The sequence below is a fragment of the Daphnia carinata genome, chromosome 4 (genome assembly GCF_022539665.2).
Source record: "Daphnia carinata strain CSIRO-1 chromosome 4, CSIRO_AGI_Dcar_HiC_V3, whole genome shotgun sequence".
In the NCBI taxonomy this organism is placed as follows: domain Eukaryota; kingdom Metazoa; phylum Arthropoda; class Branchiopoda; order Diplostraca; family Daphniidae; genus Daphnia; species Daphnia carinata.
Genome location: NC_081334.1, coordinates 2,084,240 through 2,107,794, shown reverse-complemented (window position 1 = coordinate 2,107,794; position 23,555 = coordinate 2,084,240). Strand labels below are relative to the sequence as shown.

Genomic DNA, 23,555 nt, shown 5'->3' with positions numbered 1-23,555 from the left:
AAAAGGTAACACATCCAGCATTATTTTTTACACATCTTCCATCCCAAATTTTTAGTGATTTACTTATGATAAACATGCAAACCCGATTTTGGTTTAACAAATTTTGATACGACAAAGATATTTAATACAACGCTGTTGACTGGCGTAGAACACGCAGAGTTGCCCAAATTCATTAGTCTGCAAAACTGTGAAAAATAACTAATGTATAGTGTTAAAGTAAATATTATAGGAAGATGTATTGAAAAAGATATAAGAGACAAAAGATCTGATAAGGATTAAGCTACAGAATATTATCGACGTACAAAGATGAGGGGGAGGCACTTGTTGCAGGGTCAGGGATTTGGTTTTCACTGAGAGAAAAAAAAAACATTTCAAACTTGACTGGAAAAAATTCACAATTGGCAAAATGGCGACGAATGTCGACACCAAAAGGCAAAGTCATAAAATCTCCAAAATTACCAAACAATTTCACCAAAAGCCTTTCATTTACCCAAAGGTGAAGGATTTTAAAAATTTAGGTTATTTCTACCTACACCAAAGATCTCGGCTAGGAGTTGTGACGAGACTGCGGGACGTGGTCAACCTCACTAAAGGCCGAATTGAGCGCCAAAGTCAAGGGTTGGCCACCCGGTCGTCGAATGGCCGCACCCGACAGCGCTTGGGGAGATCGGGATGTACCAATTTCATCTTGCGTCAACATTAGCAAATGATGAGCGGCACGATCCATCTCCTCTTTTGTCATATCCATGGCCTCTTGCATTTCACGTGACGTTGTGCGGATAAAATCGTCATCAATGAACTTGCCAAGGCCTTGCTCAACTAGAACCTATAAAAATAGAAACAGAAAAGCTTATTCGACCCAAACATATCCAATGTTGCCATTCATGTACCTTGCCGACCAAGCTCTCAGCCGATCCAGCGACAGCTTCCCCGTGAGCTGAAATATGGCATCAAACAACAAAACAAACGAAAAAAAACAAACACATTAGCTGAAAGAAATTGAGAGGAAGTCGAATTATTCTAGTTTTAAACAACAATTCGTGCTTGTCTACATAACATAGAGGTTCATTAGTTAGTAAAACCTGGTGGCCAAGGCTGCAAAGTTAGACTGCACGTTGTTCTAGGCGGTTCACGACATTCTTCGAATTTGAAAGATGGAAGTGTTCGACTGCATGTTTGACTATTCAAACTCAAACGGCGAGTAAAGGTTGTCGTGCTTCCAGGTAGAACGCCGGCCAGGGCCATTGCGTAAGCGTGAGCCTGGGCCAGCCACAGACCGCCAGTTAATCGACGTTCACTCTTTCTCGGAAAGCAGCGAGGAAGTGTCGATGCAGATCCCATGGCTGTCGTTGACAGGACGCCATGAAACATATTGCTACTGGTGCGTTAGTGAACAAAGAACAAAAGGGAAACAGACAAACCAATGTAGAATGCCTGGTAGTTTGTTATGACATGTCCATTAGCCAATTAGTAAGTTAAAGAAGCAAATTGCCAAGCCATCGTCAAACAAAACAGGAAAAGGTACTCTTTTTTCTAGCTCTTACCGTTGTAGCTTGGATGGAGGAAATTCGCATCGTATTTCCTACATAATTTTAACAATCATTATAAAGACATCATTATAGGCGAGTTGCAACGTGACTCTGTGTTTCATTACTGGACTTCAAGTATCAGATTACGATCAGTATTTAAATAGAAATAAAAGTTAAGCTTTTTATGCAGAAAAGAGAACGATTAAAATAGAAAAACCAAAGGCAAGAAAAAAGGTAAATAAAATCAAATGAAATACTTACGGCAGGCTTCCGTTGTTGTTGGTCTGATTTTGTCGCATTCGCAGTGGTCGGAGTGGCACAGCTTCCGAAAGCTCATCACTGGACGAGGAAACCGGTAAGCTTTGCCCATTAGATGCGTTGGCCGTTTTCATCAACATTTGCGGCGATAGCTGAAATAAAGTGCAATTTAAGTTTAAACTGTACAAAGTTTGAAACTTATGGCGTCCCCTACTTTTAATGGTGATGACTCTGTCGGACGTTGTCTTGATGATGGCCCGCCTCCTCGTCGCATATTGGACCAAACACTACCAAATAAAGTATGATTCCTCTGCGAGAAATAAAAATTAATTCAATAAATAATAGCAGATGCTTTCCCTCTTCGTCCAAACGATAATTACTCTGTGCATAGGCTCTGGGTCACGTTCCATCAACTCGTCAAGATTGCCAGAGATCGCTCTCTTCAATTCAGGCCCAGCATCGTGCAAGGTTCGCAATCCAGCCTGTAGCGTTACCGTATCAACTCCGGCCACTTCACCGTCAAGAGTAACATCCTTGTTGAGCATTTCTTTCCTCTTTTTGAAGCGTCGGAAGTAATCCTGAATTAGGAAGGTGGCGTAGAACTTGCCTACCGTCACCTCGTCGTCGACTGATTTTTAAAATGCCAAACAAAGGAAAAAAAAAATCAAGTCGCAGTCTCATTATAATAGTAAAGGCACGCTATTACTTCCAGGTGGCGGTACGACTTGATCCAGCAATTTACTGTTGGTTCTTTTCCAGATTTTCTTAATGACAGCGCGTAGTGTTTCGTTTGCCGTGTCAATGTTTCCTTCTGTGTAGATCTTGAGAGACGTTCGCACCACTGCAAATAGAGTAGCGTTGAACATGACAGTCCCGTCGCTATTGAGCGGCATATTCATCGAGACCAGCCTCTATTATCGAAACATCAAAGCAGCTGATATTTGAAAGAAAAAAGAATATCATAAAAGATGATACCTTGCAAGCCACGCGATGTGGGCATAATTTGCCGAAACCCAGTGGCGGTGATATTTTACGTAACAACGTTACCACATCCAAATGCTTGATACGACCTCTAGCGTCCGGATCGTACTCACTCCAAAGACGGACGAATTCATCGAGGTGATGCGGGCCCAGGATGGACCAATCACGTGTTAGGTAATCGAAATTGTCCATAATAACAGCCACAAACAAATTGATGATCTTGAAACATAAATAGTTTAACACATTGTTAGTGCAATGAAGCGTAAATCTTACCAAAAAGGAGCACAAGACGTAGAAGGAAATGAAATATGGGATGGCAAATTCAGTGCCACAATGCTCCGTTGCATTATTGCGAAATTCATCTGACTTTGGATCACAAGCTGGGGCCTCTATTTTTGTTTTAGCGAGAAAAAAAAAAAAGAAAATGGATCGTTAACGCGTTTAAAATTGTAGAAGATCAATTTAACTCACTCTGTGATGAACAGCCGAGCATAACATCCTGCCAGGCCTCTCCCGTAGCTGACCGGAAAAGGACAAGGACAGCTTGCGGAAACGTTTGAAAATTGTTGTTTCGGTGTATAGCTGTATCGTTGTCCAGGGCAATCTTGCCGAAAACCTTGAACAACAATTTTTGATTTAAGAATATGAAGACGTAATTTGATTCGATTTCCAGCTACCTGCATGCCAATGACGGCATAGATGAAAAAGAGCATCACAATCAATAGGGCGACGTAAGGCAGAGCCTGGAAAGATTTCATAAACGTCCAAAGAAGAGTTCGGATGCCCTCGCCACGGCTGAGAAGTTTAACCAATCGCATGACACGAAAAAGGCGGAAGAAATTGATGGAGATGAGATTGGAATCAGGCTGAAGAAATAAATTCCATATAAATCGGTACTGAGCCAACGCAATCGAAATTGTTTTGCTTACATTCAACTGGGAGTAGACAATGTCGATGAAACTTCCCAGGACAATAACAAAATCAAATACGTTCCAAGGATCGCTAAAATAATTCTGCAGAAAGAAAAGAACAGTCATGTTTAAAGAATGTAGTTGGGAATGTTTTCAGCTCTCACCTTGAATCGAAATGCAGCCAATTTTAACACAAATTCCAAGGCGAAGACGCTCGTGAATATCTAAATGCAAAAGCTTCATGTAAATGATTGGAAACACTCATCTTTTTCTAAAGAACCAAAAGTTACCATATTCAGAACGTCTAGCGCTTGCGTGTAGACTTCTGGTTGGCCGTAAAACTTCATACCGAGCGTAACCGTATTAGTTATAATTAAAGTGAAGATGATGTACTCGAACGGCTGCGACGTCACCATCCACCAAACTTTATACTGAAACCTCGCTTTAGGGATGTAGCGACGGAACGGTTTAGCTTTCAATGCAAATTCTATACAGTTTCGCTGCATCAAAAGATAAATCCATTTTTTTTTTTAAAGCGTAATTTTTTGGTTTAAATATAAGAAAAAAAATTAGAACCTGATTTTTATCCAATTCGCAGTTTCGGTATTCCTGTTCTCCCTCGTTTTGAAAGGTGACAATAACGAAACCGACGAAGATATTGACCATAAAGAAGGCGATGATAATGATGTAGATAAAGTAGAAGCAAGCAATCATTGGTCGGTAATTATGCATCGGACCCATATCTTCGGTGTGCGAGTCGATGGAGACACGTACAACAAACTGATAGATATTTCGTGGCAAATGTCAGTTTAAAAATAAAAAATACCCAATAAATTCACAAGTTTCGATTACCCTGGCCATCCTTCAAAGGTCGATACAGTGAACAATGTCAGCATGGCTTTGCCGACGTCATCAAAATGGAAGTCATTGTTCTCCCACGTCCTATTGACCACTGTCGGACGTTCGATATCATCGTCTTCGTATTGGATAAAGGTCCCGCTGCGTATAAATCGGTCCAATATCTCAACAAACTCTTTGGCAAATAGAAACGAAAAATGCAACTTACACGCAGTCGTCTCTGGTCATTTTCGATGGGTCGTTGCACTTAAAAAACTTGCCCTGTCAGCGTAAATCACGTTATCATATTGCAAATCATTTTTGGCTCGAGTCCAACACTTTTTTAAATCAACGTAATACTTTGAAGAGTTGAACACCAATAACTGCGAACATGAACTCGAGAAGGCACGTGACCAGCATGATGTTACCGATGGTTTTCACAGCGACGATGACGCACTGGACGACATGCTGCAATCATTTATTTAAAAAATCAATTAATAATTGACTATTGTAACAATCTTGTTTAAAAAAAAAAAACGGATTACTTTAAGGCCTTTAGCTCGGTTGATGGCGCGCAAAGGTCTTAGCACACGAAGTACTCGGAGGATTTTGACGACCGAAATAGCTCCAGAACTGTTTTTAAAGAGCGAACACAAATGCAAACGAGAATAGCACACAAGCCGAAATGGAAAATGATGCATGAAATTACCTGAATCCGAAAGAGATTAGTGAGACACAAACGACCAATAAATCAAGAAGATTGAAAGCCGATCGGCAAAAAGCTCCCTTGTGGAAAACCAGACCGTACGCGATGACTTTCAAGGCAATTTCAATGGTAAATACAGTTGTAAAGAAGTAGTCAAAGTGATTCAAAATCTGCATCAAAAAGAAGAAGAAAAAAAAAAAAATCAATAATAGGTCGGGCAGGAAAAGAAAAAAAAATGTAATAAAAGAGAACCTTGTTGCGATCCGTGTCGGCGCTGAGCGGGTCTTCCGCGGCCAACATAGCCGACGAAATGAGGATACAGGCAAGGATAATGTTCCCGAAGTAGTTGTGGTTGCAGAACCAGTGGCAGAACACGCGGAACCTTGATTATTTTTGGAAAGAGACCAAAGAGAAGCCAAAGATTAGAGGAAACTGGGTTTAAGAAATTGAAAAAAAAAAAAATCGATTGAATCAGCGCTATGCTGGCTCACATGCTGTACATATTCTATACCCATGAATAGTAAAGATTCTAGCAGTGCAACTAGAGACATAAGAGTAGCCAATCTGGAAAGTTCAATCGTTTCTTAACAAAACCCATTGAATATCTTAAAATGATTTCAGTTGCCCAGGAAACTGTCGATAACGTGCGTCAAGCAATTCCTTTTTTCTTCTATACCCACACACTGAGATTTACTAGGTAATAGATTGCACATATATTATTATCCCTGCTGAAGACGCCTTCGACAACGATATCCACGGCAACAGCCAATCAAAAATACATAAGGCACGGAAAGCTTTCAGTTTTTCTTTCCCGAACAATTTGCCATCTAGCCGAGTAGCGCTAAAGAAAATAAAATACACGGAATAACTAATGCATTTTGAAGGCGGCTCATGTCACATCAAACGCCGACTAAGAAACACGAAAAGCGCAAATGCAAGATGCCCGCAGCATTGAAGATAAAAAAAAGGAAAGTCCCACTAAGTCTGTTGGTGCGAGCTGCCAACAGTTGATCACGCGGACGCACCCAATGAACTGACATAAGAGTGGGTGCGCGCGGATTACAGGACATCAATCATGCTAAGGCCGAATAAAGGCAGCGAAAACAATCTGCCCTAAACACATAATAATCGCAGAAAAATACTTTTCTCTAAGAGGAATATGCTATTCTTATGGCAGGAGAAGCTTGATTTCAAAATCGATCAGTTTTCCAATAAATCGATTAGGTTGTGCCGATACCACTTTGGTGGTAAAATGCGGGTGGATCGTCGGTCCTGTCCATTCACTCAACACCCAACCGTAAAAGCACAATAGACGGGCGGGGGAGGGAGAGCAGGTGTTTTTTGGAGGAGCAGGTGGACAGACGAACACATTTTCAAACAAACAAACAAGGTGGTGGAAGCAGCGAGGGCTTATATCCATCGATATCTTTTGTGAATGGTGCGATTTCTGTGCGACCAAACTGGCGGCATTAAAAAAAAAATAATTACGTGCAAACAAAAAATCAGCAAAACGTGACAGCTCCCCCCCCCCCAAAAAAAAAAAAAGAAACCAATAAAAAGAAAAAAAGAAGAGCATTTGGAAGGAAAAAATGCAAAATAATTGTTTGATTAATAAGTGATAGATTTGGCGAAATTCGGGGGCTACCTGTTGGAGTGGGAGAGTATGAAGAAGGAAGTGTAAGGAGGTATAGGAATGATTTTGTTGTTGGAACGGGCGACGGCTGAGGCGCGTCGCGGACGCGCCGCCACCGGGTTCCCGTCTTCATCCTCCTCCTCTTCTTCCTCTCCGACTTCGGCTTCTTCCTCTTCTCCGTTATTATCATCATCATCATAAGATCCTTGATCGTCACCCAAGCCCTCGTCTGCTTTGAGCCAATTTACAGCAGTTGGGGGAGAGAGAGAGAAGGGCGGGGGTGGATCAGAGATAGTGTGCGTAAAAAAAAGGGGGGAAATATGTACAAATGGGTAGTAGGAGGGGAGTAATAATAATAATAATTTTGAAAATAAAAAAAAAAGGCGGAAGGTTTTTGGCGGACGACACGAACACACACGCACACGGAAAAAAAGAAAAAAAAAGAGAAAAAAATTGGATTAGTTTGGCCGTTGGCGGACTGGCGCTAACCTGTTGGTGTGGGAGAATACGAAGAAGCTCGACCCTCTCGGGATGGGCTTGATCAATGTGGGCGTTTCATCAAGCCCCGGCGATGGCCGCCGATGAGGTCGGGCCGTTATTTTCACGTTAGCATTCACCATTTGCTCATCGGTTCCATCGCGTCCGTCTCCATCGCTCGTTCTTGGCTCCTCTTCTACGTTGGCATTCCACAGTCCACACCAACCGTGCCCATTGTGTCCAATCATACTCATTTGTGTTTCTAATCTGTCTCTACCATCTCCCCATTCCTAAGTCGGTACGTCTCCCCAAAAGTTTGCCATCAATTTCGATCAAAAAATTCAAAATCTCCATTTTTTTGTGTGTGTGCAAAGAACGATGGGGAGACCTACCGTCTAGAAATACGTTTCTAATGCATTCAACGTGTAAATTCTATTTGTTACCGTCTTTGCTGGCGTCCTCGGTACCCTCGTCGTCGTAATCTTGTTCGATTTCAATTCTGGTTGAACCCCCGTCTGACTTTCTATAAAGACGGATGGCACACAGGCGAGATTTAATCGAATTGCTTACCCCACATTGAAGAAAAAAGAAGAGACTCACTTCTTTTTTGAAGATCGCTTCCGATCCGATATGTCGTCATGGTTACCATCCGCTTGGGCGTTATCATCGTCGTCACCTTCTTTGCCGTTATCGTCAATGTTGTCCTCATCTTCCTCGTCCAACTCTTCTTGACTTCGATCGTCACCGTCTTTCGTGGCCGAATCGCTGGTAGCCGATTTATCTAAGTCAGCTTCAGCTTCCGCTTGTGCTCCAGCTTGGTCCGCTTCCTCCTTTTCGATGGCAGTCAACGATTCGGCGTCAGCCAAGTTGTCCACAGCGATGGCCAAAAAGACGTTCAAAAGAATATCTGAAAAAAGGATAAAAAGTTCTTTTCAAATTTCCTATTTTAAAATGCACAATTTTCGCTTACAGTTGCCGCAGATGAAGAGGATAATAAAGTAGATACAGGCCAGAATGCCCAACGATGCCACGCCGCCATAGGCTTTAATACCGTCGTACATGACAGCATTCCAATCTTCACCCGTCAATATCTTGAAACATAGCCAAAAAAAAAAAAAAAACATCAGCCCAATTTGAGAGGAGATCAGTGAAATGCGAATCGAAACAAAATAAGTGAAAGAAGGACAAAAAAAGAACTGGCCATCCACCACCAAAAGTTACCTGAAAGACGGTTAGTAAACTCTGCCAGAAGGAATCGAAATTGCTTCTGGGCAACTCTTGATTCTCAAAGTTGAATTTGCCGCCAAAGACTTGCATGCCCAGCAGGGCGAAGATGACCATGAAGAGAAAGAGGAGCAACAAGAGCGACGCGATTGATTGGATCGAGTTGAGCAGCGACGCCACCAAGTTGGAAAGAGAGCGCCAGTACCTGTGTTGTTATTAATACCGGCCACCCATTCAGATTAATCCAATTATAGACGATCAATCACCTTTGCTAATCACACAGGTATGTATAAAAGGAGGATTAGCGGGGGAAATTAAGCCAAAAGCTACGACACGAAAAACATTTGAAAACGTTGGGCGGCTCGTTACCTGGGAAACGGTCAGATAGGCATCCCAGGGTGAATCGAAATGGCTACGGCGACCGGGCTGGAACCGGCCGCCGAAAAGCTGGGTGCCGAGCAGGGCAAAGATGAATATGAACAGAAAGAGGATCGACAGGAGCGAAACGATGGAACGGACGGCGTTGAACAGACTGCGGACCAAATTGCCCAGTGAAAACCAATATCTGTTTGTGTTTGTTTTGTGCCGTCCGCAAATGGGGTGGAAACAGATCATGCAAAACAATCAATCCTTACAAATTCCACACACCATGCAGGAAATGTCGTGCACATTATTTCGTGATCATTCTGAAATCTTACTTTGTGACTTTGAAGACTCGCAGGAGACGGACGCAACGCAACACGGATACACCCAAAGGGGGCATGACGTCCGTTTTAGTTAAAACGACTTCGACGATACTACTGATGACGACGAAACAGTCGAAGCGATTAAAGAGCGACACGAAATAACCCTGAATTCGAATGCAAATGTCTTTATAACAAAAAACGCTTTCTGTATACGATTTCTAGTTTGTTTCTTACTTGAAATCCCAAGCTGTACATCTTCAATAACATTTCCATGCTAAATAGGACGACGAAAAAGATATTGGTCACATCTACCAATAAACCACCAATTAAACGTTTAGAATAAGCAATGTAAAAAAACAAATGTCACCTTGGAAGAAATCCAGCCATTCTGGTTGTTTATAGTGCTCGGTAGCCAGTACGCCAGTGTTCAAAAACACGAGAATGATGATCAGCCAGTAAAAAGCCTGAGATTTGACAGCTTTGCGGCAAGCTCGGCGCATACGACGGTTTCTCCTGTTCAAGTAGGGGGGGTTGAAAAAAAAAAAAAAAAAAAAAGGAATGACGTAAGACGGTCGTCAAGCTTCAGTGAGCAAACAGTACCGTTCCCAGTTCCGCTTTTTCTGCGTCCACCACGAATCCTGCGAAGTATCAGCGTTGCTGCTCTCCTCCGTCTTGTCGACACTATTATCCTGCTCTCGTTTGTTTTTAGCTGGGAGAAACCAAATGGAGCAATGAAGCGTAAGATGACATCTTTATGACCGCTACTACGTAATACCATGCTTGGGGTCGTCATGATGTCGGTCCTCGCCTTCCGGCTCAATATCTTCCGCTTGGGTGATCCAATCCAGATAACCTCGCAAATCCTCCTCGATTTGCTGTTTCTCGCGCAACTTGTGAAAGTCGCCTCGCGCTTTGGCTTTCTCTTTCTTTTGAAAACTCTCTAAAGCCAAAGAGAAAAATCTGAGATTCAACTACGAAAGGCTTTTCAAGCCGCTGTCATTATCGTTTAGGGAGGCTATGCGATGTCTTCGTTGTAATTGGAACTGGCAATCGGGGATCAGATGAGTGATACGGATAAGGAGGAGAATGTGTGATGGTATAATCCCAAGTCAAGGCGAGAGAGAGAAGCAAATCAAATCATCGATATCGCCATGTTTACGTACCCGCTGAGGACACCGAGAATAAGATTCATCACAAAAAAGGCGCCGATGATGACCATCGAGATGAAGTAGATCCATTGCCAGGAATTACCCATGGCGTCCTCGATCTTTTAAGAAATGAAAAGACGATGTTAAGATGCGATCGATGGCGTACAGGTTAATATCCAACATCTTAAACCACCAAAGAATATAATAAGGTATAACGAGTGATCGGAGAATCGATATTCGATATCTTTTCGCTTAGTTGTTAGGACACAACCGAACGCCGTCTGCACGAAGATAACGAGCTTTCGGCCCACTCAATGACTAGTCTCCAAAAACTGTCCGAGGGGAAAAACAAACGACGGTCTCTAGTGTCGTCCACCTACCATCGAGCAAAGCACTTGGCCTCGATCCACTAAAACAAATAACCAGGCTAGCTTTAACCTACAAACAAGCATTGAAAACAAAAAAAAAAAAAATTACGTGACTCTTTAGCTCTTGTATACAATGTAATGCGTGTAACCAACCCCTGCCTTCCCTAGAGCTGAGAGGATTTAAAATAAAGTAATAATAAAATAAAAAAATAAGAGGCTTACGGAGCGATCGATAAGAGAGTATAGAGGAGCCGGTCACCAGATGGACGTGGACAAACGAGCTGAAACAACGATCCCTCATTCGTGTCAATTACCAAGTTCATGGGATTAAAGACCATTTCGATTGAACGATCAGGAGCTCAATAGAATCTAAACCATTGTCATATGACCCCCTGACTAGTTGGCAGCTTTTAGCTTTCATTATGTCATCGCCACGTCAATATCGCCCTCACGCAGTAGCAAATACGCTAATGACTCTGAACAGGTTTTGGACCCAAACCATTAACCACAACGGCAATACGTGATGCTTGACGATACGTACATTCTTTGAAACGCAGAATAGACGAAGCGAAGTTAATTATGAAATCACGCATGGATACGTTTAAAGTTTTCCCTGCATCGTGATTTAAGCCAAATGTATCTTTCATCGTCGAATAACGAGTTTGTTTGAATAAGGATCTCCGCATTTTCTTTAGTAGAACTGAAATTCGGTAGCGAATTGAATATTTCCTATGAAATGTGAGATTATATTCCTTTCCCCCTCTTTTATCCGTGTGTGTGCATTGGGAAGCATGACGAAGGGTAAATGGCACGTGACCAAAACTTACTTGATACAGTACGTCGGTCCAACCCTCGAGCGTGACGCACTGGAACACGGTCAGCATGGCCAGGCCAAAGTTGTCGAAATTAGTGATGCCATCGTTGGGTCCCTCCCAGTCGGGCAAACAGACCATCCCGATGTTTGCGCAGTCGAATCCTACGCCGCTCGAATTGGAGCACGGATGAGGGTCTTTCATCATGTCGCCTTTTCGCGTCGCCAAAAACAACAACAGTGACAACATCTACGTGCATGATTGATAAATGTAGGGTCTCACCAGTTTCGGGATCGTAGCAAGTTGTGTGCAGTTTCCCCGAAAATAATTCCAGACCGATGATGGCGTAAATGATGATTACGAATATGACCAGCAGAGCAATGTGAAGAAGTGGCACCATCGCTTTCAATATGGAATTCAACACCACTTGCAAACCTATTCAAAAATAAGAAATAACATTGAGATTAAACTGCATTCTATGCCGAATGAAAGAAAATGCCATTAAATTCTTCTTTTCAGCAAGAATGCCGTTAGAACATGGTGTAATTTATAGCCAGCTGTTCAGAGAACAAACCACCAGGGATAGATTTGTCGAAGAAGCGGGAAACTTCTCGTCTTTAAAAGAGATACAAAAAGTTTCCGCATTGACGAGCCGTCAAACTCCTTCTCGCATCCTCTCCTTTTGAGAGATGCCATTCTCCACTTACCCCTCAACTTCCTGTCTATTTATATATACACACGCACCATGCACGTACATCTCGCTCCACACATGGTGAACTAGTCCCCAGAAAAAAAAATAAATCGATCACGATAGACACTTACTAGGGACGCCGGAGACGAGTCGTAAGGGCCGCAGGACGCGAAATGCCCGCAAAGCCTTGACATCGAAGCCGTCTTTCATCATGGTCGACAGGGCTGTGCTGACGGCGCTGTTAAAAAAAAAAATTGGAGAGAGCAAAAAGAAACAAACAGTTTAATCAAGTAGACATGTGTTTGCACAGACAGGAGGGAACAATGTGTCAATACCCGATGACGACAATGGTGAAATCAAGCAAGTTCCACGTATTGCGTAGGTAGGCGCCGCTGTGAGCCACGAACCCATAGGCGATGATTTTCATGACGCATTCGATGGTGAAAATAACCAGAAAGACATATTCCACTTTTTCCTGTCAACAAAAATGTACAGAATGATTGAAATGAAGAAGAAAAGCAAAGGGAAAAAAAAGAGACATCCATTGAGACCCGTCTTTTCAGCTGGCGAATGAATGATGACAAGAACGGAGAACTTCCGACCGAGGTGGAAGATAAAAGCGGTTAGAAAGACACGCCGTATCGATCCACAGAATGCCCTGCCTCCCAAACCCACACCAGCTGCCCTTCCCCCACCCCGTACATTCTATCGATTCGCCACTCCCCATTCGATTATTTTAAATAAAATAGAGCCCAGACAAATCAAGTAACATTTCAGACTGCGAGGGGTTGTGAGCTCTCGAGATCCTAGCCAGTTTTCCATTACTAGAAGGGAGGATTCGAACTGAAAGAGGAACACTATCGTCACCAACTTTGGAACAAAAGTCGTGAGTTTGCCACTTGATTTTCAGAATGCTACAAGTAGTCGAAGGGTAATGTTTTTCGACGCTGGATCGATAACCCAACCCAACAGGTTGACCTAATCGATCATCACACAACGAAAAACTTAAGCCATTCTTCTTCTTGTTAGACAGAAATGCCACTACGTGTCCAACGATCCGGGTCATCCGGCTAAAGATTTACGCATTAAAATGTAAGCTAATGGAACGATGGTGCTCTTGCGTCCACTAACGGTACAAAAAAAACGGGGCGGGATCAATAATTCGATCAGTTAAGAATCAATCTATAGACAGTTTGGTACTAACTCGATTTTACACAACAATGCGTCGATCGCCAAGGAATTTTTTTTTCATTTCTTTTTTCCTCTTACTTGCTAGAAAAATGCCGAAACAAGGCCAAAAGGGAGGCGTCGCCAGGGAGATCAATTTGAAACCAACATTTTTACGTGCAGCCAAGTGAGAAACGTCAGTCGAGCAAGGACAACTGTACTCACCAAATAGGCATTGGTAATGTTAGAGTCCCCGTTGGGGTACGGCGTGTAGACGGCCAAGGCCACGCAATTGGCGAAGATGGTCAACAGGATCAGATACTCGAACGGTGTGCGCAACGACAATGGTTAAGGACATCATAGCCAATTGAATAACTTTTAAAAGAAAAACAACTTAAAGAGACAGGTAAATTGAACTGAAAGTATTCGAGCTCAAATTTAACGAGCTCGTTATTAATAATGAAAAGGATATTTCCACTCGACGACGCTGATGCAGAGCTTGCGCACCGGATTGGTGAGAGAGAGGCAGAGGAGGGCTCTTGGCGGTCGTTCCGGAGGCGGTTTGCCTCTCCGACTCATGGCCTTTCTCTTGGCAGCAGCAGCGGCAGCGGCGGCGGCAGCCTCGGCTTCTGCCAGACTTTTCGCCGGCCCGCCAGTAGCTGGTGATGCTGTCACTGTGGCGGCAATGCCTAAAGCCGCGGCGGGAGTTGCAGACACAACCGCGGTCTCCGGAGACGTAGCCAACCCATTTTGACTCTCCATCATGATCTACGGGCTCTGCAACAAACAAATGCAACAATGTCAGGAAGAATTAAACATACAGCAAATGGAATGGCATGGACTCGCGTCAGAATATGTTGCCAATTAGTAATTCATCGGTTTGCTTGCCCTTCCGACGAAGGTACACACACGCTCCAGAGGATCGATATTCCATTACTTAACAAATACATAGTTGGTACAGGTTTCCCAACCGGTGTGGAAACCTTATTGCAATACAGCACGAAATTCAGTGGGAGCGGGGATGCATTTCACGTTGATAATTTATTAATGCTTAAACTAAAAATGGACGTTCATCCAGCTCACTCTGGTTCGTGGTGAGAACATGTGCGACAACAAAAACAAGCTTCAAAAGGCACATGCAAAGCACAATAAGCTCAAGATTTCTACATCGATTATAGCACTGGGTTTTGTTGGTATCCATGTAGTTTTTTAACGCAGATCACGATCTTTATAGGATGAAGCGGGAGAAACAGAGACGAAGAAAAAAGATATTGTATTCTACTACAGACATCCTTATTTTACGACGAATAGAACGAAGCGCATGAAACGTTATTCACGCTAGTCACGCCTGCCTTCAGCAGTTGATGACTTGTTCGATTCCCCCGTCCGTTTCTTTAGTCCCCCCCCCCTCACAAGACAGTAAACAGAATCGAATAAATTTGACTGATGGCAACGTATTGACGAAGTGTTGGGACGGATCTACTTTCTTCTTTAAATAGAGTTTCTTTTTGCTTAGGCAGCGATTGCTCGTTTTACATCTTTTGTCTTCTTTTTACCAAAAGAATGAGCACATACGATAAAGATCGATGAACAACTTAATGAAGCAGCAACAAAGGCTTTAGAACTGTACAAAGGGAACAGAGAAAACATTTTCTGCACAGCAAACCATTTACAGCAGCCAAAAGAAAGAGTTTTAATCAGATGTTCAACGATCTAAAAACGTGCTCGACAACACTTGGCCATGTAATTTTGGCGGAAAACCGGCTTACCCTTCTATAATTAACACACAGTGTAACTATGTGAGCAAATTTGGCAGAAAAAAAAACAGAATACTGACTTATATGTAGATATTAGATTGACTCTGAAGTCTGCAAGCCATTCGTGAAGAAACTATGGCTTGAGTGTTTGTTGAATATTCAGATTTCGAAGCACATTGTAAATTGTTTGGGAACCAAAGACTTTCACGCCCGCGCGAGAGCCCGCCAACCATTCGACTAGTGCGATCTCGAACAGGGGGTGGGTAGCCGAACACTCTGCTAGTCAAATCAAACTAGATAAAAAATTTTAAAAATTTTACTCAAAATATTTGGGTTTAGTAATTCGTGTTAGGATTTGAAATAACAGTTTAAATGAAAAATAATTTATCTGGTTTCTAATGCGAATAAGATAGACAACTGATTATGGTACAATCAAAGGGTGCTGCTAAAGCATGTCTTTGGTGCGTTCGTTGTGGTGTTTCCAGAAATAAAATTTAAAAAACAAGTTTAAGATGGCCGACAGTGTAGATACTCGCGTTAATCTGGCTGCCTTGAAACGGGTAGACCCCTACGCAGTGGAAATTGTCGAAACCGGAACTCAAGTTGCTATTTATAAATTCAATTCTCAATCCAACGAATGGGTAAGATGGGTTTTCTTTGTCACCTCTTCCTGTCATACCTACCCTATACGGTTATGCATAACGCAAAAACACCGGTTTAGTTATGCCTATAGCATCATTGTTGATTGGTAACATTCTTACCTTTGTACTACAGGAAAAAACTGATGTCGAAGGCACCTTATTCCTCTATGCAAGGTTAGTTTCTTCTCTTGTGTTGTTGTGACTAGTCCTGAAGTTGTCACAACAATCCTCTTAGCTGCTACGAATCTTTTTCGCACTTGTCTTGATACGTGGATCATAGATGAGTATTAACTTTCATAACCAAACTTTGTTTTTATAACTGTCCACATTTTTCACTTTACTGGTGTTCTTTCGGATGCCAAACATTGTTGTGACTGAGCAACTAAAATTGTAAAGCCAATTTCTTGCACCCAAACTTAAGCATTTCTTAACTTCAATGTAATTCCTTAGTCATTGCATTGCAACTCACTTTAATATTTTCTTTGTGCATGACCTTACAGCTGGCTGTAAACTAGCCAGCCAAAGGAAATGTGGAACTGAAAATCTGGCAGTTGGGGCTTTTTCCCCAGCCCTAATAGTCCCAGATACTTTTCGTTCTATTTTTAACCTGGAACTACAGTGTTTTTCTTCTTGCATAGCTACGCTATCTATTGCTGATTCTGGAAAATTTATTTTTCAGGTCGGGGGATCCAAAGCATGGCTTTGTTGTCATGAACCGCCTGAGCACAGAGAATCTGGTGGAACCCATCACTAGAGACTTGGAGATCCAACTCCAAGCACCATTCCTTCTCTACAAGAATGCCAAATGTAAGTACAATTTCTCTCACTTACTGGAAGGTTGCATTATTAATTTATTACTTTTATCCAGTATCGATCACTGGAGTGTGGTTTTATGAGGAATCAGAATGTACTCGAATAGCCCAAAAATTGGAAGCGCTAGTTAAAGAAGAGACCGAAAGACGCCGGCCCAATCCCGTTCAGGAAAAATCTAACGTTGATATCATGTCGTTGCTTACTAAAGCGGGACAGGAGTATGAACAGGTTGTGAAGCGTTATATTTATGGTAGATAATCAGCATTTGATATTAACTTGATCATTTCTTTGCTCCTGAAGAAAGGAAAGCCAGCGTCCACCTCCAGCAGCGTTGATGTAGTCCGTCCTACCGCCCTGCGTCCAACGTCCAATGGCGGTAACTCCCAATCTACCCCACTTAGCGTAGCAGACTTGTTCGGAATGGAACCGATTCATCAGTCCACGCAAATGCCTCTTCATCATTGTGGCTCTCTTTTTGAGCGGCTTATGTCGGCCGGGACGCCCACGGGTGTCCCACCACCACCTATTCCGAATGCAGAATTGCATACAGCGCAAAGTCTAGAGCGAGAGTTAAGAGGGAAAGAAAAGGTAAGCACAAAATAAACTTAATAATGTAAATATTTACATTAGAAACCAAAAAATAAAAACGTAAAGTGTGGTTTATTTTCTTTCCAAATAGTCGAAAGCCAATGGGACTGGCGAGCATCCCTTGCCGCATGCGGCACCAATGCATCCATCTGTCCCAACCAAACCCGGTGGATTAATAAATCACTCAGCAGTCCTTATTCGTCCTCATATTGCTGAAGTCATGCAGGTAATGATAAGTGGGTAGCACTTTGCGAACGTCACAATATTATGCCTAACTACTTCATCGCAGAAAAACACCAGTGGTACCCCTCCTCGTAACACGGGCTTACAGTCAGTAGCTTTGATGTCTCCCATGATGTTTACCTCAGCGTCTGGAACCAGTGAACAACCAGTGGAAACAGTTCGCGTACAAACACCAGTTCAACGCCCAGCCTTCCAGCCCCAAGAGGAATCGCACCATCCCTATCTAGTAGATAACGAGATCACGCCATTAACTAAAGCGCAGCTTATGCAAGCTTTCAACTACCTCCTCAAGGTAAATCTAAAATGAACAAAATGGAAGTGTTGAAATGAATCTTGAAAAGCAGACACTTAAGGGTACATCTTTTATAACAGAACGATCCAAATTTCATCACCCAGCTTCACGACGCATATGTTCAGTCGTTGAAACAGAGTTTGAAAACCGGTCACTAATACAAATGAGGGATTTACCACCAGAAATTATTGGCGCCGATGTCCTCGTGGCATTTGCTTTTGCTGCCCTACCGTACACTAAAAATAGAACCAACTAAATTTGTGTTCCTGAACCTCACTTCAATCCACCTCAACTCAGTAAAATTATCCATCTCTCCTCCCCTCTTTCCACCTGTCGAAAGGGCTGTGATCTTCTTTTTACGGACAAACATGACGTTGCTTTGATTGAGCGCCGTTAGTGTGCGACGCAGATAAATGTCAATACACTGAAGTGCTCCAAACTGCAAGGAGTAGTTATCAACTACTTTGTCACCTGTCATTAAAAACACGCTCGTTAATTATAAAAAAAGCTACTCCAATTTAGCAACTAGCAGCTTAACAAGTCAAAGCGCCCTAGAGAACCTTTTCCCCGTTTATAAACTTCGTCGCCGTTCCTACATGACTTCACGATGGCAACTTTAAACCGTTTTAGTTAACTAAATATGCTTGCTCAACTGTTTTGGAATTGTTTTACACACTAGGATCCAGACGTTAAGGATCCAACCCTCCTTGCACGATTATTTTTAACATTGTTAATGGTAATCTTCATCAAATCTTGGCCTGTGTGTTTTTTTTTTCACCACACACCAAGACGAGATTTTTCGTGGACTTACACCTGGCACTGCTGCTAACCGTTCTGCAACTAAGGGTTGAATGAGTTTATTGATGAAATTCCAAATGGATTCTAGAGAGAGGTTATTTAACTCCTTAAAAAAAAGACATGAAATACGGACTGCTTAGCGCGAGCGGCCTCGACTACCAGATTTTGAGCGACGTCGACTCTTACTTTTCGATGGTGGAGGTGATGGAGGGGTAGATCGTCGCGCACTGTTGCGTTCATTGATTTCCTATAAAAATCGAAACATGAAATTTTTTTAAATGCTGAGCGAACGCATTTTTTGAAGGACTTTCGGGACGCCTCGATTCATTGTCGTTCTCAGTGAGCAAAAATCAACTCAAATCAATTTACCTTTTCGTCAGTGGATGAATCTTCTTTGCTAGCTGGACTTTTCGGTTTCCTGTCTCTCTCCTTTTCACGTTCTCGCTCTTTTTCCTTCTTGTCTCTTTTCTTTTCCTTCTTTTCACGATCTTTCTTGTCTTTGTCGCGGCCCTTGTCCTTGTCGCGGGACTTGGACTCCTTCTCTTTGTCCTTATCCTTCTCTTTATCCTTATTTGGCTTGTCTCTATCCTTGTCTTTTGTCCGCTCTTTTGGTGAACGATCACGGCGGTCCCTTGTCGGACGAGGGCTCTTCTTCCTTCCTTGAACTACCGAAAATGTTTTTTATACTAAGGGCCATTGTGTTCACCCAAAGGTAATAATAATATTTTGGTTATTGCAATACCGTGAACGAGAGCGGCTACGGCGACGACGATCGCGGCTTCGGGATCGTTTCTTCTCTCGGCTGCGTGATCTCTTTCTTCGTTCTTTTGATTTTGATCGTGAGCGCGTTCGCCTACGGGAACGTGAGCGGGATCTCTTCCTACGCTCCCGCGATTTAGACCGCGAGCGACGACGCCGTGAGCGGGAAGATGACCGGTGCCTTGATCGAGAACGGCTTTTGCTACGTGTGCGACTTCTCTTTGTACTCTTCTCTTTTTCTTTTTCCTTTTCCTTCTCTTTTTCTTTTTCCTTCTCCTTTTCCACAATTTTCGGCTTTTCCTTTTCGACTTCCATTACAACCTTTTCTTTTTCCTTTTCTTTTTCTAGTTAGGAATAAAACTACAACGACCATCCTTGCAAATAAAGTGCCATAAAATTATAGTACCAGGTATGTCTTCTTGAGACAATGGAACAGGAATCAACTGTTGGGCCTCCTTGACACGGTTGACAGCTTCTTCTATTTCTTTCTGAGCCGCTTCATTGGATTTTGTTTGCTGCACGGGTTTTATAATAGACTGTGTGGAATGATGAACTCTGCGAAACAAGAAATAGTATCAATACTTCGCTGTTGATTTTTTTGTTATAATATGTGTTATCGTCGCAATAATTACTTGATGATGTTGTCCCCAAACTGCTTATTGTTCAGTTTTAAAGCAGGAACGACCGACTCTTGTTCAACAAATTCAATCATTGCATACTGGATGTCATCTCCATGCTTGGTGCAAAAGCGGAAATATTTGACTTCGCCGGCAGACGAAAAGAAGTCTATAACTTGCTTGGCTGAACGCTAATTTAAAACGATTATTTCTCAAAAGTTCTTGACTTCCAGAGAACGAATCTTACCGAAGGGTCTAGGTTGATGGCGACAACGGTTCGGCGAATCTCCTCCAACCGACGGCCATCTGTCGAGGCAGGTAGCAAGGGGTAATTTGGCAAATTGTGAATGGATAATCTTGGATCCAGAGTGCGAATAACTTGATGAGGTGGATTACCTTCAATCTAGGGATTTCAGGGAATAACGTAAAACACACATTAAAACTCCAAATATTGAGAACAAACCTGATTAGTAAGAGTAGCTGGAAGCTTAGGCTCACTTGACCCAAAACCACTTGAAGAGTTCAGAATTTCTACACCTTTTGCTTCATCGGGAAGTTCATCTGGAAACGGTACAAAATAGAAATAAAGCTATGAATATATGAATGAACAGTATTAGACTTACTTCCATGATAAAGTGTCACACTTACAGCTCTGTCAATGAAAACTGTATTGCTCAAATGAAGTGCTACTGGCACATCGTTAGGATCTGCATATTTCACAAAACATATACGAAGCTGAACTGGAGCGTTTAGGTCCCGTCTGTAAGGAGTTCACAATACAATTCAGTCACGTGTAGAAATGTGGACAAAAAAAATTTTTTCTTACAAAGTTGGGTAGAGTCTGAGATCTTCGATTTTCCCGATTATGCCAAACAATGTTTGCATCTGCTCTTTGTTGGCTTGAGGTGCGACATTAGTGACTTGAACAATCTTGTCCTGAATCGTATATTAGAATATGAAGTCAAGTGTTTCTGAAATAATACCTAAAACACTATACTTACTGCATAACTATCATTGTTGCTACTATTACTGCTGGTACTTCCAGTCATTTTTTTTTTTTACGGACGGAATATGTCCTCGTTAATATTTTTTTCCGTCGAGTTCCATTTTGACGCTAAAAGTACAACGTTGCCAATAGCTTTCCTAAACGCCGGCCGGTAAAAATGAAGATCGATAGTGATTAGTTAACATCGATTGATAATTCGTACAAATCGAACTGTCTCTACCACGAAATTTGTATTTAGTTTTCCATTTTCCTCGACTTTAGACAACTTCAAGTAAGTTCTCGGTTTATCTTCTAGTTTTAGGTTAAGTTTTAGTCGTTTGGAAGAATTGAGCATTGTTTTTTGGCTTTTAATAATACGAAAGAATGACATACTTCATGAGAGCTTCTCGCTCTATAGATAGCATGACAGTATCTCGTGGTGGTTTGGTCAGATATTTTTTATATTTAATTTGTGAAGAACGAATAGTAATTCAACAATTAGTTCCTAGTTTAAGGGAATCGATCGATGTTCTACGTGGGCATAGTAACATGAAACTACTTTTGGTTGCTAGGATATGTTGGTGGTTGCCCACCAAAATCTTGATATATTCACATTTTTATCATTATCTCTGACTTTTCATTTCCTTCCTGAACATCTTTTGTTGGCTTTTGGCATGAAGTTCTCCCTAATACCTTAGGTGTAGTTAAAATATAATCTTTTTTTGGTAAAAGATTATTATTTGAGATTCTGTATGCCAAGGGTCAGAGGATTATACACATGTTGCTAAGGTAGCTTGTAATTTGCTCTCTTGGGTGTTACCCATTTGTACAGCTAAAACACCACAAGATAAAATATGAAACCAAAGAGGTGATGATATCAGTATAATGCATCCAAGCATCAAATAGTAGTAGGCATTGAGCTGAATATGAATAAATATTGCATTCATTTTAGGTTTGTAAATTAATGTCTGCCATGGATGGTGGGAAGAAGAAGAATGGTATCTTTGCGGCAACCGATTGCAATGATAATAAGCCATATCCCATCGCCAAGATCGATTGCTGCTTTGACATTGATGGGAAGATAACCTCCCTGGAGGCCAAGAAGAAGATGATGAAAGCTGTTGGGGTCGACATGAAGAAGATGGCTGGTAATAAAACTAGTTGATTGAATCGTTAAATAGATTAACAGATGTGTGGGTTTAGCAGCTCCTATAAGACACACTGTGATCGCTACAAAGTTCTTTATGTTCACTCGTGTGAGCTCACTCCCCATGATGAGAAAACTGGCGTCGAAGACAAGTCGAATGTCAGATAGACTACAAAGCTTTTCTGCAACGATAGAGTATTAGAAAATTTTTGATTCGCCATGCCTTAATTGGATTTAGAATCCGACTGCACATCTTTAGACTACGGCCACGTATATATATATACACACACCAAGATCAATGATCCAATGGCAATTGTCTTGAAACAATAGACAAACCATAGCTGCTCAACTTTCAGTTTCTTCCTTTGATGTATGAAATTATGAGCTAAAGGTATCTTTTGCAAGATGCAAAGCCATTATGGGACTTTAAGTAATGAAAAGAAGAAATGACCGGGAACTTCCCTACGAGAGAAAAGGTTAATTTAGCTTATTTATTAATTCATATCTTTTGTCCTGTTTTTTCCCAGACGAAGCCAAACGACTACGCTGGGAGAACACAAAACTAATGCTGGAAAATCTATGGAAATACAACATGCTGCAAATGGAAGAAGGCGCCTGCGCTGCTGTCATCGCGGAAAATCAAGATCACCATTAACATAAACCATTTACAAAATATTGTTTGGAAACATCTTCGACATTGAAGCCACGTCTCATCGGTAAATCTACTTGACGTGAGTAACGTTTAAATAACACATTGAATTGCCTATTACGTCCACTGTTGTGAATTCGTTAAAGTTGGGCAAGTGTAGGGACAAGGATTCGTGACGTTTTCCGGAAGCGTGTCTAGGCACCATGCCAACGTGATAGATTGACTACAAAAAGCAACCGTGTTTTCTGTATCAAGTAAATGTCGAAGAGAGACAGAAGCCCCGGGCGGTCTCTTTCTCTCTCTCTCCTATAGTACAGGGGGGTCTTAAAAATCCAAGTCGACTCCCGACTAACTTTTATATTCTTTTCTACGAAAACGTGAAAAGGAAAATTTGGAAAAAGGAAAGCTCGTAAACATGGCGGAAAAGAGGGCCTTTTTTGCGCAACTGCTAGACACGGTATGGTTCTTTTTGTTCCGTGTTATGCGGTCCCACGAAAACGAAATACTGTGCCCAGTAGGTTCCTTTTGCCATCTTTTAAATCGATTGAATGGTGTTGCTGACAGGTGGGTTGAACGGGGTCCCCACCTATGCTCAGTGCAAAAGTTTTCGATGTTTCGACATGCCAAACAAAATAGAACAACTTTTGATTGAAATCAACAATTCCTTTGTAAACAATATGGTTCGTAGTATCAAAGAAAGGTTTTACGAGAAAAACGAATGGCGGAAGAGCAGGTATCTTGTTGCTTCGGAAAGTTGCAATCACGTCAGCGACGTTCTCGTCGTGTCTGTTTCTCTGTACTTGCTGCCCTACATGCATCCTGAAGAGTTAGACCATGG

General features: G+C 42.0%; 5 protein-coding genes across 5 annotated transcripts in view; 3 read left to right on the top strand and 2 right to left on the bottom strand.

Annotated features, from left to right (window-relative positions):
- Window positions 1-23,555, top strand: part of LOC130694435 (zinc finger protein 830-like) — a 55,672-nt gene that overhangs the window by 26,716 nt on the left and 5,401 nt on the right. The gene's annotated exons all lie outside the window — the stretch shown is intronic.
- On the bottom strand, window positions 108-16,373 carry LOC130694444 (muscle calcium channel subunit alpha-1-like). Its single transcript, XM_057517532.2, is given in 39 exon segments — window positions 108-826; window positions 891-937; window positions 1,083-1,378; window positions 1,791-1,939; window positions 2,002-2,097; window positions 2,168-2,415; window positions 2,494-2,698; window positions 2,763-2,987; window positions 3,042-3,157; window positions 3,240-3,384; window positions 3,446-3,781; window positions 3,844-3,903; window positions 3,970-4,179; window positions 4,256-4,459; window positions 4,519-4,678; window positions 4,746-4,798; window positions 4,877-4,984; window positions 5,062-5,149; window positions 5,226-5,392; window positions 5,475-5,604; window positions 7,345-7,528; window positions 7,776-7,855; window positions 7,933-8,239; window positions 8,303-8,423; window positions 8,554-8,761; window positions 9,255-9,406; window positions 9,477-9,550; window positions 9,610-9,755; window positions 9,843-9,951; window positions 10,018-10,163; window positions 10,165-10,182; window positions 10,406-10,509; window positions 11,586-11,782; window positions 11,853-12,005; window positions 12,393-12,499; window positions 12,597-12,736; window positions 13,654-13,759; window positions 13,901-14,196; window positions 15,939-16,373. Coding segments are annotated over 38 exon segments (5,967 nt in total). The 5' UTR covers window positions 14,194-14,196; window positions 15,939-16,373; the 3' UTR covers window positions 108-547.
- LOC130694431 (mRNA-decapping enzyme 1B-like) lies at window positions 15,638-17,984 on the top strand. The gene is made up of 8 exons (XM_057517515.2): window positions 15,638-15,826; window positions 15,960-16,000; window positions 16,506-16,633; window positions 16,695-16,867; window positions 16,940-17,227; window positions 17,319-17,453; window positions 17,517-17,762; window positions 17,843-17,984. Exons 1-8 carry the CDS (start codon window positions 15,698-15,700, stop codon window positions 17,918-17,920), a joined length of 1,218 nt encoding a protein of 405 aa, XP_057373498.1. The 5' UTR covers window positions 15,638-15,697; the 3' UTR covers window positions 17,921-17,984.
- LOC130694429 (probable splicing factor, arginine/serine-rich 7) lies at window positions 18,604-21,093 on the bottom strand. The gene is given in 10 exon segments (XM_059495084.1): window positions 18,604-18,807; window positions 18,930-19,219; window positions 19,298-19,663; window positions 19,726-19,874; window positions 19,952-20,127; window positions 20,184-20,339; window positions 20,400-20,497; window positions 20,560-20,696; window positions 20,763-20,872; window positions 20,938-21,093. Coding segments are annotated over 10 exon segments (1,641 nt in total). The 5' UTR covers window positions 20,986-21,093; the 3' UTR covers window positions 18,604-18,696.
- On the top strand, window positions 21,133-22,763 carry LOC130694443 (uncharacterized). Its single transcript, XM_057517531.2, has 3 exons — window positions 21,133-21,213; window positions 21,874-22,069; window positions 22,596-22,763. The coding sequence occupies exons 2-3, from the start codon at window positions 21,886-21,888 to the stop codon at window positions 22,721-22,723; spliced, it is 312 nt and encodes a 103-aa protein (XP_057373514.1). The 5' UTR covers window positions 21,133-21,213; window positions 21,874-21,885; the 3' UTR covers window positions 22,724-22,763.